Here is a 14,713-nt window from a genome sequence, read left to right on the forward strand (position 1 = left end):
TAGTTTGAGACTTGTATTATTATATCCATTTAATATAGGTTTGTTTGTTTTTTTTACGGAAGACTTTATTAATACACTAGCGGTCCGTCCCGGCTTCGCCCGTGGTACTTAAACAGCTTTCAGTTTTCAGGGATCACGTCCATATCCAATGGTAAAAGAATTATTGACATCGGACCAGTAGTTACTGAGATTATCGCTACGAACAAACAAACTCAGTAGAGTTTGTTTATGTTATTAAATTAATTAGAGTTATTAATATTTGAGAAGTTTTTAAAGAATAGGAAGCATTTGAATGCTATAAAACGAAAAATGAAAGATTCATTTAAATTCAAATTATTATTAAATATACTAGATAGTTTTCTAATCAATCGAATTTCCAATAACATAAATAACAGTTATGAACCAACAGACGGACAGAGTTATTTTTGGTAATTGTTATTTGTAATATAAAACAATTTATAGTTATTCAAGTAAAATGTACGCTAAAATAAAACACGAACACAACACACTAAACGATATTTTCCTACTTAATTACGACTCACATACTCACATACTGTGCATGTCGGTCTGAATGTTGTGTCTGTCTCAGTGGTAGCGGTTAAGAAAAAGATATAGCTTTAAACACAAAAACTCGCTTTAATGATAGACTCAAGTTAATTGTCTCATAGACATAGATATACCTTAGATAACAGAAATAAAGTGAGAAGAAAAACAAACAATTTTAAGATGCAAGCGTAAGAGATTAGGCCAAAATGGTCCCCCACATCAGTGTAAGTTAATCGATAAGTGTACAAGGTATGAATTAAATATGTCCGTTTTAAATAAGTCAGAATCGAAGTCTAAAGGAGACGGTTAGATACAAACTACATGTTTGTGAAGCTTCCTTTAGCTTCACCGGTAGTTGAAGCCAAGTAAAATATAAAATTTTAATTTGTAATTTGTAAACACTTTGAAAAACTACATTATTCGATTATTATTATGGCATCTGAAATTGAATGAAAATTGTAACCAATTTATTTGGATTTTAATTTTTAAATTACCGGTATTATATCTAGATCTAAATTATCCTTTTAATGTTAAAAGTGTCTTTAAAAAATGGCTAGTTATATACCAAACATTTTTCATAAGCTGAAGCGAATACTTGTCCCAAAATCCGCTAGACGTCGCACCACACACCAAACTTAATATTACTAGGCCGTGTGTATTTATAATGAAAAATGCGAAAAATGTTTTTTTCGATGAATGAATTATGTTTGTGTCACGTTAGCTTTATTTTTGGCGCGGTTTCTCTTTGTGTTCCTTTGACCTCCATTCTTTTCATATGTAATTTATGTATGTGGCATAATAATTAAGTAAAAATATCCTTGTGGAGAAAGCTTGAATATTCTGTTTTTTGTAGAACAGAACTTTTTTCTATTAAGGTCGTCCTTTGCTTTATGCTAGCTCTCCGGCTTCGCTCGCGACTACAAAGTTTTGTAATTCGTGAAAAAGATTCAGTATGACATTTTATCGACTTTCGATTCGAATATCTCTTCAAAAATACATTTTATTATTTACTCGTTTAATGACATATTTACGATATTTATATTTTTTTATGATCTACCCGGCCTAATAGTTAAACCTTACATTCATTTATCACCATGTAAAATTTTGTCAAAATCAGCAGTATTTTTTGCGATTAACGCAATACAAATATATAAAAATTACTAACCATTTTTTTAAGGTCTATAAAATATCCAGATAACATGGCATAGGTTACTATTTTATGATATATTTAAATTCATAATAATGAGAGTATAATTTTTTAATATTCAGACAGATTTAACTTTATTTAACTAGCCAGGGTGAAAAGAAAATCGGCCTGCGGCTTCCCACTAATCTGGGAAAACATAGTACTAACATGCTACTATTTCACGCCGATCTTTCGTGCAATTCGTACCGAAACGTGCTCGACTCACACAGTCGGATCTACACGTATTACGCTACTACCTCCCTACTACTATAATATTACTATGGTATGACCCTGTTTAAAAGTAACTCTGTTAAAGGCCTCTTAAAAGTATAAAATATATACATTTCACACTGAGAGTATTTCTGAGTTTTTTTTTCAAAATGCCGGAACATACGGTAGGATTCCTTTAGCGGAAAATTCCCCAAAATATATTTTTCTATTTATTTTGTCAACCAAAAGCGCTTCTAGATGAAGTATTATTGAATAAATACATTTTTGAGTTCGATTCAAATGGTAAGTAAGTATCTCACCAACTCAATTTCTCAAATCATCAAAAGAATGAGTGTCACAAAATAATATTTTATTAACATGTAACAAACACGGTTGAAGTCAGCAAGGCTGGCCGGTGTCCTTGGTTGTTATCGCGCTTTCTTTGATCTAAGTCAAGGTTGCCAGTTCAATGGGGAGTCAGAATTGGGCTAAATGGGCCGAATTTATATTTAAATTAACGTGGGAGCATGTACATGTTTCATTTCTTTACATGTCCGAATTCATAATACGCGTGTCGTTCTATGTAATAGTTTAATACCAGGTTTTCAATTCAAATTTCCCCTTGAACACCCGGTAAATATTTTATAAGAAGATAATATGTTGATCATAATAATTTGAAACTAGATGAAATCCTCCAAAGGCAGGGTATTTATTGATAGGTAAAATTAACATTGTTCATATTTATTTGTTAGTTTAATGTTTAGTTTTAATGATACATTATCTATTTGTAATAAAAATCAATAAGAAATTGTGTCGTTTTAAGTAGGTTTCTGTCTTCAGAACCAAATTGTTATTTATGACTCTAAATAAGTACCTAAGTTTTTTTTGTTTGTGGAAATATTCATTTTCGTACTTATAAGGCAAAGAAACTGTTATTTTATAAACAAAACAAACAGATACAAATCCTTGAGTAAAAACCGATGTAATTACAATGTTTTGAATTGTAGAATCGACTATTACGGCAAAAAGTCACTTTAAGGTTCTCTCGGTCTAGATTTGTAAGGTAATTGAGGCTTTAAATATTTGCCATAAATAATTACAGCAATTAACGTTTAAATGGATATTTGAATTAAACTGTTATTTATGTTAACTGTGTTTTTTGTATACCGGATATTTTATAAGCAAAGCATGAAGCAACGTTTTAAATATTTACCTAAGCACGGAATGTCGAGATATAGAAAAATAAAGAAATATAATAAAGTCCAATAATAATAAATTTATATAATTTAGAAGTGTGAAATATCTTAAATATTATGAATCGATATATTTATAGTAATGGCTTTAAGAAGCATCCGTGTGTTTTTACTCAAAGACACTAAAGAGAGATTTTAATTTTTTTTTAACATAAAAGAATGTTCTCAGCTGTATAATATTTTACTAGACAAATGTACAGAAAGAAGTTCAAATAATGCACATTTAATAATCGTAATACGTATATTTCCACGAATTAAATGGAAAATTCTGGAAATATTCGACCCCGTAATTAGCTACACGTAATTTTCACATATTATTCCGATGTTGTATTCGCGGAAGAAATGAAGGCGTGTTTTCATTTATACAATTACTAATATTAATTACTCGTACATATTTTGTGTATAAACAGAAATGATTATTTGTTTTTATTACGCTTATGTTATTACGCTATGTTGTTTCGGGGATACTGACTTACAATTTATATAATACTAGCTGCACCCGGCAAACGCTGTTCTGCCTTACTCTTATTATTTAGGGGTATGAAAAATAGATGTTGGCCGATTCTCATAGATACCGGATAAGCACAAAAAATTTCATAAGAATCGGTCAAGCCGTTTCGGAGGAGTATGGCAACGAAAACTGTGACACGAGAATTTTATATATTAGATGTTAAATAATAATTTAAGTCATTATGCACCGTGATAGTTATAGTTGATATTTTCAGTTAGATTTTTCAGTAAGTTGGAGTATTTTAGTTCAGTGATAGTCTATTTCTGTTGCCGTTAAAAGAACAAATAACAAAAAAGAATAGCTAAGCAATTGTTGGCACGGTCATCAATTGGATGGGTGAACAGTTTTTTGCAGTTGAAATTAAGCTTATTTACCTTAGTGTCGCGAGTCCGACTCGCATTCGTCTGATGTTAGGTACATGTTTCTTTAATGCAATCTTACATTTTAAATTGTTTAATTCATACCTACATTATTTTAATACTAAACACCAAGGTCTATATCGAAAAGCAGAAAACCCATAACAATGATAATAACAATATAATCTTTTATGTAACGTTTAATCAATTAGAAAAACACGCTGAAAAAGTTCAAGATCAATTCGATTGTGAGTGAGATAAATTGTTTAATCGCCAGCCTTGGGTTAGCGATGCTTAGACAATTGTTAACAGAATAAAGCATATTTCCGTTGCTATTATCTTATTTTATTTATTAATAGCTGCGCCCCGCGGTTTCACCCGCTTAAGTCGCTATCCCGTAGGAATATCGGAATAAAAAGTTGCCTATATGTAATTCCTGTTGTCCAGCTGTCTCCGTACCAAATTTCATTGCAATCGGTTCAGTAAGTTTTCCGTGAAAGAGTAACAAACAAACACACACATCCTTGCAAAACTTCGCATTTATAATATTAGTAGGATTTACTTTTGATTGTGCTAGAAAACCAACCTTAAAATATATGAGACATTTGGGAAAAATAGAAAAAATTTAATCACAAGGCGGGAGCCGCGTCTTTTTGCCAAACCTCGGCCTAGCCTCACGGCCACCCGTGATCTCGTCACAGTAATCGAATTTCTTTTACTTTTTCGATTTTCCTCGTGATCAAATTTTTCTATTCTTTCAAAATTTCTCATTTATAAAGCATTTTAATGCTATCAAACTAAAAATTAAACTTAAAATATATCTTAATCTACACCAGCGTAGGGAGCGGGTAAGCAATCTCATTCAGCCAACAATAATAACATAAAGGCTGAGGTAAGTTTCGTACTATATATATGTACATATATTTTTTTATGTCACAGTCGGCAAAGGAGCTGGTGGATCGCCTGATGGTAAGCGCTACCACCGCCCATGAACATTTGAGAAGGCATAAGGTTCATTGCAGACCTTACGCCTCTACAAATGGATTGTCGACTTTTTGGGAAGGGATTAAGAAAGGATTGGCGAGAGGAAAGGAAAGGACTGGTAAGGGTAAAGAGAAGGATATAGGCCATCTACGATTTGATTGTCAATTGAACACCATTGATCATAAATATTTAGGAGAATACCAAATCTGTCAAACCATTATGACATGAGCCAATTTAGATGTAATTGAAGCACTTTTAAAAATAGAAGAAAAAACAAATGTCTGATTTCCTGGTTGTTAGTAATAAAATAATGTAAATCTAGCTACTAAAGGAAGTATACATAATATTGTATGGTTATTGCCTACTTCTCTCCAAGTTCGCAAATAGCCATCATCATCATCATCATCATCATCATCGACCCTTATTTGACCCATTGCAAGGTCACAGGCCTTTATGGTTTGGAACTACGCTGACCAAAGGTGGTTTGGCTTTGGGTATGTCGGTTTCACCATGTTATTTTTCATCACCGAAAGAAGCAGTGGCAATGTTAAGATAAACTAAAAAATCTGTATAATCTATACTAATATTATAAAGCTGAAGAATTTGTTTGTTTGTTCGTTAGTTTAAACGCACTAATCTCAGGAAATACTGGTCCGATTTGAAAAATTATTTCAGTGTTAGATAGCCCATTTATTGAGGAAGGCTATAGGCTATATATGTTCCACGGGCGGACCGCTAGTTGCTTATATGTGTATTTAATCTCAACAAAACTATAAAGTTTAGTCACAGGCAATTACCATATTTAATATAATCACATAAACACCTCACACCTCACACCTCCAGGAACCTATGTAAGCTTATGTAGTTCATCCACATATCGTTCGCTGATATCAGCCCCGTCGATCTATCTATTAAACTCCAATATAGATAATAGATTGTTTGATTAATGATTGCTCCTGTTCTGCTGAAGGCGAATGTAGGTTAAATTCTTGTTATATCATCTTTTTAATTTGGTAGATAACTCGTGTGTTGGTAGTAGAATGGGTTACAAAGATACACTACGTTTGGTCCCTGGTGAAGACTTAAAAATGTTTTGTTCTAGAGAGAAAAAGGTGAGGTGTACAGAATAGACTTGCCTCATAGTCAACAAGGATGGTGTCCCTTGTAGGGTGTGCAGTGGATTACTTTCTTCTATATGAGGAATAAGAACCTCACATCTGTCAGAAATGGTAACCTTCAAAATATTTAAGCTGTTTTGTGAGTGTCGGCTGTTCCTATCAATAAAATCTTCTGTTTTGCCAAAAGTCTTTATTTAACAGTTATCTGCTATTCCATAGTAATAGAACTAGTATAGTATTCTGTTATCTGTGGTAAGTATAGATAAAAATAAGTAGCGAAAAGTCAGAATCCGAGTTACTAGCCTGAGTTAGTATTAGTTGTATAAAATTAAGTCAAAGACCATGTTGAAATAAAAGTCATAGCCAATACTATTTATTTCGTTAGAAGTCCCAAAGCGGAACTTACGAATGTCCGCACAAATATGTGCTAGACCATTTAGGTCTTAGGACATTCTTCATTTAAAGGTTTTGGCTAAATCTTGGAAATTGTGTAGCGAATCTAGTATAATTTTGCATTTAGAAGCGTGACTAAAAGAATTCTATTTAGCTGTATAAAATATCAAAATTCAATGCTGAATTAAGTGATGAGTCAGCACGTATGAATCACGAATTTATTGGGTTAACGCCTTCAGATGCCCTTCGTTAAAAACTAATGTGGGAGTCAATCTGTGAATTTAATTATGTGTGCATCGTTTTGTATGATTATTTTGTAATAAGTTGGCTCGAGAGAAAAAGAATAGAAGTTTGTGTTTAAATTGGTTTAAGTGGTGACTTTAGAGAGGTTATTGGAAAATGTTAAAATATGAAAATATGAAATGAGGAAGGTTTATATGTAAAATCATCCATAATACATCTTTGAATTTAACGCGTGCGAAGCTATTATTTGTACTGTTTTATTTCATTATCTAATTAGAAACCAAAAAATTTAAGTGTTTGTTGATTATCTTTTTTGTAATATTTACACATTCTGCGCAATTAATTATATATTTTATTTGTCAAATAATTCAAATTAAAATTCAAAATCAACGTACACTTTGCCTATAAGCTACTATCAATGAATATGTAGTTTAGTTTATGCTGTATACATAACATATATGTAAACATGTAGTAAACATAGATTATGAGATTTGTAGCAGAAAATAAACACTCAGTTGTTACCTTTATACTTTCTGCAATAAATCATATCAGGAATTTGCAACAGAACTTGGCACGCTCGATGTTAACAATAAAAAATTAACTACATATTATGCAGAGGGAATAAAAATTAGTCTTAGTACACCAAGTTTTATATACCTACTTGTGTATCAGAATTTAACCAAATTAACTCAGACAGTTATCTATTTATTGTGCGAAATACATCGATACATCTAGACGCAATTAACGTAAATCATAATTATTAAACATATTCATAACATTGTTATTCATATTTTGTTTTTGCATTTTAATATACTCATATATTATAATTATTTGTTTTCACATTCGTTGCATATTCATGATATTAATTTGCATGCCACTGAATAGATGTTATATAAATGTGTTGTATTGGTATACAGCCTTGTCGAATCTTTACTTTTGATTAAAGCTGAAGAGTTTGTTTGTTTGTACACGCTAATCTCAGGGACAGCTGGATAGATTTCAAAAATACTTCCAGTTGAATATGTACGTGATGGAGTGTTTTGGGCTGGTGTACCACGTGTGAAGCCAGGGCGGTTCCCTAGTATGCTTTAATGCCGAAGAATGCGTAGGAATATTTTATACTTATGTAAAAGACAAAAAATTTAATTTTTATTGTTAGCAATGTAAAACCGATGAATTGATTTTGATAATTCTTTCGTAAATAGAATAAAAATAGATTATTTAGATTTTTAAGCATTTCATTTTATCGTGTGCGATTTTACGCGAATTTCATGTTCACTGTTCACTGTTCAGATTAATACGTAGAATAAAAAGTGGCTCATTGGTTGATATCTTATTTGGAAAAATCAAAGGTTCGAGACTAAATGAAAATGAATTTTTCAATTAATTAATGCATTTTTATTTTCTCTGATACATTAAAAGAAATTAGCTCATCAAAAAAAAAAGTTCAATGACATTTTGTATCTTTATGGGTTTATAGCCGATACAAAAATGAGCTGAAGACGATGATGATGCAATAAACAATTAATATAGGCAGTAATAAGGAATTAGCAGCCATTTATTAGAGCAGTGATATTTGAGATAAAGAAATGGCAACCCACGCTTATATGCTAATTCTTGGAAAAAGACCTCTCTTATAGTTTTACGTTTGTATTATAATAATTTAATATTTAGATTGACCGCCTCCTTGGTACAGTGGTTAACGCGTGAGCGTAGAACCGCGGGGTCCTGGGTTCAATTCCCGGTGGGGACGCACAAAAAAAAATGTCTCGGTCTGGCAGGACACAGAAGGCTGATCACCTACTTGTCCGTAAAGAAAATCGATCAGTGAAACAGATGTACATCATCTGCCCCATACCCCACTAGGGGACACGGGACTTCACTTACTTAATATTTAGATTAAGAGTGAAAAACTGCAAAAATTAAACAGTGTATAATAAAGGATAGATCTACGGCCTACGTAGGTTCTATTGCCATAACTATAGTACGAATCTTTGTCATGTAGCCCTTGTATTAGTGGGACGCCTGTACAACCTAAAAATAATGATAATACTTAATTTTAGGTAATGACCTACCTGCTAAAGAGACTTACGTATTGATTATATAAGCATTTACTTGATAAATAAATGAGAAAGATGTTATTTGGATTTTGGTTTTTAAACGGCTTAACAAATTTGTATGAAATTGTGCGTTCAGATTTTTTTTGTTCCATAACGAGCAGTTGAGCTTGTGGATAGATTATATTGTGGCTTAACAACTTTTTATTATTGCGAGTCTTCATTTGCCTCAGTAGTTTGAACTAGAATTAATTATGATACATTTTGCTATCGTAACTGCAATTGCTTAATTTCAGTTGAAGTTTAAAATAATAAAAACTAACTTCTTGCTGTTACTGTGTACGATTACATAAAAAAAACATGAATACACTTTATGCAAATGATAACTTCGCCGTCTTTTGGCGAAGATGTACCTATAATTAATGTTAAAGACGTCCATACAAAGGACTCGTCAGGTTATGTCTCTTCTAAACTGACAATTGTGCTGTAAAACTTTTTCTTGTGATATATTTAATAGAGATTTTCTTGTTTAATTTATACGTATCTAATGCGGAAACCCCTGTTGGGTTTCCTCTGGTTATACAGATAAATAATAAACATACAAAGGAAATATAACATCGTACTAACTTTTTATAAATATCCACAGCCAGTACACATCACAAACACTCAGTTATAAATCACAGTACCAAAATTCTAGTCACTAGTTCACATTTTCGCCAAAACACAATTCAGTTTCGTCATTTCATTTTGATTTTGAATAGATAAAAAACGACCGGAAATATCGCCGCCATGATTGATTTTTTGGCGCGAAAAAACGTCACTGACGTCATTTTGTGTGCTTAATTGGAACTGTCAAACATTTTAAAACGTGAATGAGGTTATATTTTAATTGGATCATATTTAAGCACCGCCACTTGATACGATTTTAAATTCGGAAACGGTGTGAAATGCATTATTCCACTTATATTTTTGGATAAAGCGATAGATTTGTTTATTTTTGTTTTGCACTTAGTTTCTAAGGCGACATGGTTTGTAAGAAGGTAAAACTATACTGACCATCGCGCGAAGAAATAGGGTGGAGGGTGGTAGTTAATCAAGGAGGGTGGAATAATTTTGCTTTTAATTATAGTGGAGTGCGTTAAAACTTGATTTCGCTATTGTTTTCTGTTTATTAATTTCGCGATGCGGGTATCATAATGGGTATTAAGGATTTTAGACATTCTGAAATAATCTACTCTATTAGGTGACACACATAGATCGTAGATACAGCTCTAGTCCTGACAGGGGAAATGTATGTTTAAGCTAAAAAGGACAGACTTAATAAGTTAACTGTTATCTGATAGTGACCTGTAAGAGTCAACTGCAATTACAAGGATTTTAAATGGAGTCTTTTAGCTATATCAAGCCCAGTTAAAGCATGCTTTGACTAGAAATAGTTTGCGTTCGAAGACCTAAGCTTGTCAAATAACCTGGATAGTTCATGCAGCAAACACTGAGTCGTGTAAAGAGTAACTGGAGAGTTTCTTGCTGTTTTTCTCGGTAGAAAGGACATGCTAAATGGGTGGTAGTTAAATAAAAGCTATTCATATATACGTGTTAAAGTTCAATGTTTTTTGTGTTTAAGTTTATAGATATAACTGCCGTTACATGTTTTAAAATAAAATGACAATGAAATAAAATGTAAAACGTCGGATGCCACTGCAACACTGGACTCCGGCTAAACTCTACTTAGAAAGTATTGTATTATGCTAAAGAATAAATTAAAAATGACCGCGTTCTATCGACATCATATTGTAATCATTGAAATTAGATTTCATATTAGTTGAGATGGTTGTTAATCTCTCAATAGATGGCGTGGGGTGTCCCTTAGGCACATGAAACCGAAAGAGTAGAAGAAATTCGATTGGTGAGGCGGGATCTCGGGTGGCCGAAGTGGTGTTGTTGCCAAACTAAATATAAAATTTTAGTTATTTAAAATGCTTAGAAATGTAGGACCAACACCGTTATACTCAATTTTGACCTACTTTAAATGGACACATTTAATTCAAACTTTGTATACTTATTAAGGTTTGATTACAATGCAATAACTTAATGAGTTTATCTTATTATCCTGACAGGATCGCCGATATCTAACAATTCCCTGTATACTCTGTATAAGAGAAAGTGAGACAATGAATTTGAGCGTGTTGTTTAGCTTTTTTATTAACTACATTCTTTACTATATATAAATATAATGTATCGATTGATAGATTAGTTTCACATATAGCTAAGTATATAAAGCATAAAAATTTTACCTGTTTAACCACAGAAAACAGTATACTATAATAGGCCTTAATTAAATGCATTAACCCATTACAAATGCACAATATCTGATGAAATTTTGCCGTAATTTTAAAACACGAAATATACTTCAATTATATTAAGAATGCTCTAGAAACTCTGCAATACATTCATAATCAAATTACATTCAAATATGTTATATTAATATGCAAAAAAACTTGTTGTTCTACAGTGAAATCATAGCGATGGATTGGTTAAATCACGTAGAAAATAAATAAACAAGTACTTAGATTAAATTTATTTGAAATATATGATTTTATAGAATATTAACTTATTAATTAGTTAAGTTTAGGTATGAAAAAGTATTCACATTATCTAATTTATTATACCGATGTTATAAAGAAAAAAAAATATGATAAATAAGAGAAAACTTTTATCTTTATAATGTTTTCACGCAAAAAGTGCTGAACTGATTTTAAAATTTCATTGGAAAAGCTACAACTTCACTATGTGGCATAGGCTATATGCCACGGCCCACGGCCACGAACCGCTATTAATTAATATACATATACATTTCTATGTAGCTATATTAGTAGCCGAAATGTTTTGCGCGTATAACTTCCGAATAACTGTAAAATGTGATTCTTTTTGTGTTGGTTATTATGAGAACAGAACAAAAAAAAGGCAAAAGCCTTCCTCAGAGGTGAGAAAGCATTTTAAATGAATTTAAGAAGCCTGTCCTTGGTCGATTAAGATCTGTTATATTTTATTGTCTTGACAAAAAATCAGAAACATATTAGTAAGGGATTGTATAGGCAGAGGGCTGGCTATCTATAACATCGAAGAATTTAACATCTGACGGGAGATTTTAGGTTTTGGAATCGTTTTGAGACGTATCAAATTGAAAACTGATCTTTATTTGATATTATAAGTGCGAAAATGCACTTCCCTTTCTTTCACGTAGTTATGTAGTGATATTATGGTATGATTATGTTTAGAGATAAAAAGGAGGCGAGGTACTAATCTAATAATAATATTTTACGGTAAATTTACTAATTTAAGCAATAAATGATAAAAGTTGAAACATCTCATTCCTATAGTAATTTCCTTCATACGGGCGAAGCCGCGCGCTAAACTTTGCTACAATTTCACTAATCAAAACTAAAAAGAATTTATATTAAAGTAGGAGATAGTCTATATTTATACCAATAATATACAGCTGAAGAGTTTGTTTCTTTGACTCCAAAAATTCTTAGACTTTGACTGTCATATAAGTACCACGGCTGAGGCCGGGGCAGATCACTAGTATGGGTATTAAATAAAACAATTATTTACTCATAACATTTAATTTATTTCATTAGCAATACATTTTACAAGAACTATATAAATACTATAGTTTTCTATAACTATTTATGAACTAAAAGCATTATTTTATACATTTTATTGCTAAACATCACAATTTCGCCGTATTATCATAGAATTACATTACAATTATAATTAAATTTAGGTAAAGAAAGAAGATCGAGTAATTTTAGTAGAAGATTAAATTTTAAATGATTTAAAAATAATAAATACAAATTAAATCTATTGCATTTGGTCTAAATGCACTTGTAGTATACACAAATATTAAATTTTATTTAAGAGTGACAACCCTAACGGTATAATAATCGCCCGTAATGCTATGGCTAGGGTTGATACACAGCTTCTAGTATAAAATAATTTTTACATTTTCCTAACAAAATATCTTTCTATCTTAAGACGCTATTTTTCAGCGCTTTAAAAGCTTCCTGATTTATAAAAATTATTTACCAATAAGTAATTAACATCTGAGGATAAGTGAAAATACACAGAAATGTTAACCATTGATTAATTAATCAAGGATTTTATTTTAAACCTCGTTTAATAGTCAGTAAGTGTACAGGATGCATTACGATAGCTAAAATAGGGTAGTTATGAATTAATAATATCCGCTTCGAAGGATCAATTTTATTTTATAAAACAATTAGAGATATTAAATTATACATGCAACAGTTTAATAGCGAACAGAATAGTAAGAATATTTGTATGTTAATAAAATTGAGTAGTAAAACACTAGGGAAAATTCACCCTTAGGGTCGTTCCATTAAAGCTTCTTTTAAAAGTGGTTTCACTTTTATACATCTACCCTCTTGTAAAAATAAACTTCATTGGCAAACACATATTCTACAAATGTTCACATGTATGCATAAAATCTAAATTAAACCGGATTTAAACTCGCTTTATTTTCTGTAAAAAAAATTGAAGACATTTAATATGCATCATTATTATAGCATTGATTGATATGTGACTGAAATGAAACGTGATTTAAATCCACTTTTGACGCGATGCCATGTCACATATCCTTCAAAACGTGTTTTAATATGGCGCCCTCGTTGTTTCTCGTCTGATTGATGCCAGTTTCCAAGGTCGTTATTGGAACCACCCTGGACTCCGACTCCGTGGACTTCTGCGACGCGGTTTCCATGGTATCCAGGTTTTGGAAGAGCAGGTTGTTGGATCCGGTCGAGGGGTTGCGGCGGTGGCCCGGCTCGAATATTGGATGGGGGCCTTTTGAAAATACAAAGGGGACGAATATATAATAAAACTGAATAAATCTGGTATCTATTGTGGAAGTAAAACACACAGTTTGAATAGCATTTATCAATTAAACAACTTTATCGCCTCGGATCGTCAAAACCAGATCAAATTTAAATGGGACCACATGACAAGTAACAGGTTGTTAACATAAAATGGATCATCAAAATCGGTGCATCCAGTTAAAAAAGATGTGGTAACCAACACAAAAAATACAGTCGAATTCCGAACCTCCTCCCTCTTTTAAAGTTGCTTAAAAATATGACAAAATAATCTCCGAGCTCAACATATAATTAGTTAGGGAGCCATTTTTATATGATTTTAAAGTAGTTAATATTGCATAATATAATACAGTACTAAATATAAAAGGAAATAAATACTCACCAATCGTGGAACTCTTCCTAGACCCAGCCGCCGGCGTCCTCAACCCCATCATATCCGGCAGAGCCGGTCGCGGCTTCGACTCGTTCTGCAGGAACTTGACAAACTCGGCGGCCAGGCTGTCCGTGGCGTTAGATGCCCTAACTAGACCTAGCTTCTCGCACTCCTGCTGATTGAAGTCTAGAACCGTCGATAGTATTCTGAGAATTTGTGTTCTGGAATAAAAGAAAATATTACTTTAAATGGGTTTCAAACTAGAATATGATTTATGATAAATAGAAAAATAAGATATTTATTTAGCTTATGGCTATAAGAATGAGATATTTCTCTGCAGTAAAGAGAGGCCTATTTATACACTACTAGCGGTCCGCCCCGGCTTCGCCCGTGGTACATATATAGCCTATAGCTTTCCTCAATAAATGGGCTATCTAACACTGAAAGAATTTTTCATATCGGACCAGTAGTTCTGAGATTAGTGAGTTCAAACAAACAAACAAACTCTTGAGCTTTATAATCTTATATATAAAATTCTCGTGTCACAATGTTAGTCTCTATACTCCTCCGAAACGGCTTGACCGATTC

At 32.1% G+C, this 14,713-nt stretch overlaps 2 protein-coding genes across 2 annotated transcripts in view; both read right to left on the minus strand.

Annotated features, from left to right (window-relative positions):
• LOC119836054 (protein stum) overlaps positions 1-9,901 on the minus strand; it is a 45,256-nt gene extending 35,355 nt beyond the window's left edge. The window contains exon 1 of the mRNA XM_038361265.1: positions 9,485-9,901. The gene's annotated coding sequence lies outside the window, so the exon portion shown is untranslated. The remainder of the gene's footprint in view (positions 1-9,484) is intronic.
• Positions 9,902-12,499: 2,598 nt separating this feature from the next.
• LOC119835980 (thyroid receptor-interacting protein 11-like) overlaps positions 12,500-14,713 on the minus strand; it is a 45,654-nt gene continuing 43,440 nt past the window's right edge. The window contains exons 8-9 of the mRNA XM_038361114.1: positions 14,135-14,365; positions 12,500-13,723 (exon numbers count right to left, since the gene is read on the minus strand). Coding sequence (XP_038217042.1) covers positions 13,509-13,723; positions 14,135-14,365 — 446 coding nt within the window. The 3' untranslated portion in view covers positions 12,500-13,508. The remainder of the gene's footprint in view (positions 13,724-14,134; positions 14,366-14,713) is intronic.

The sequence above is a fragment of the Zerene cesonia genome, chromosome 22, assembly GCF_012273895.1.
Source record: "Zerene cesonia ecotype Mississippi chromosome 22, Zerene_cesonia_1.1, whole genome shotgun sequence".
NCBI lineage: Eukaryota > Metazoa > Arthropoda > Insecta > Lepidoptera > Pieridae > Zerene > Zerene cesonia.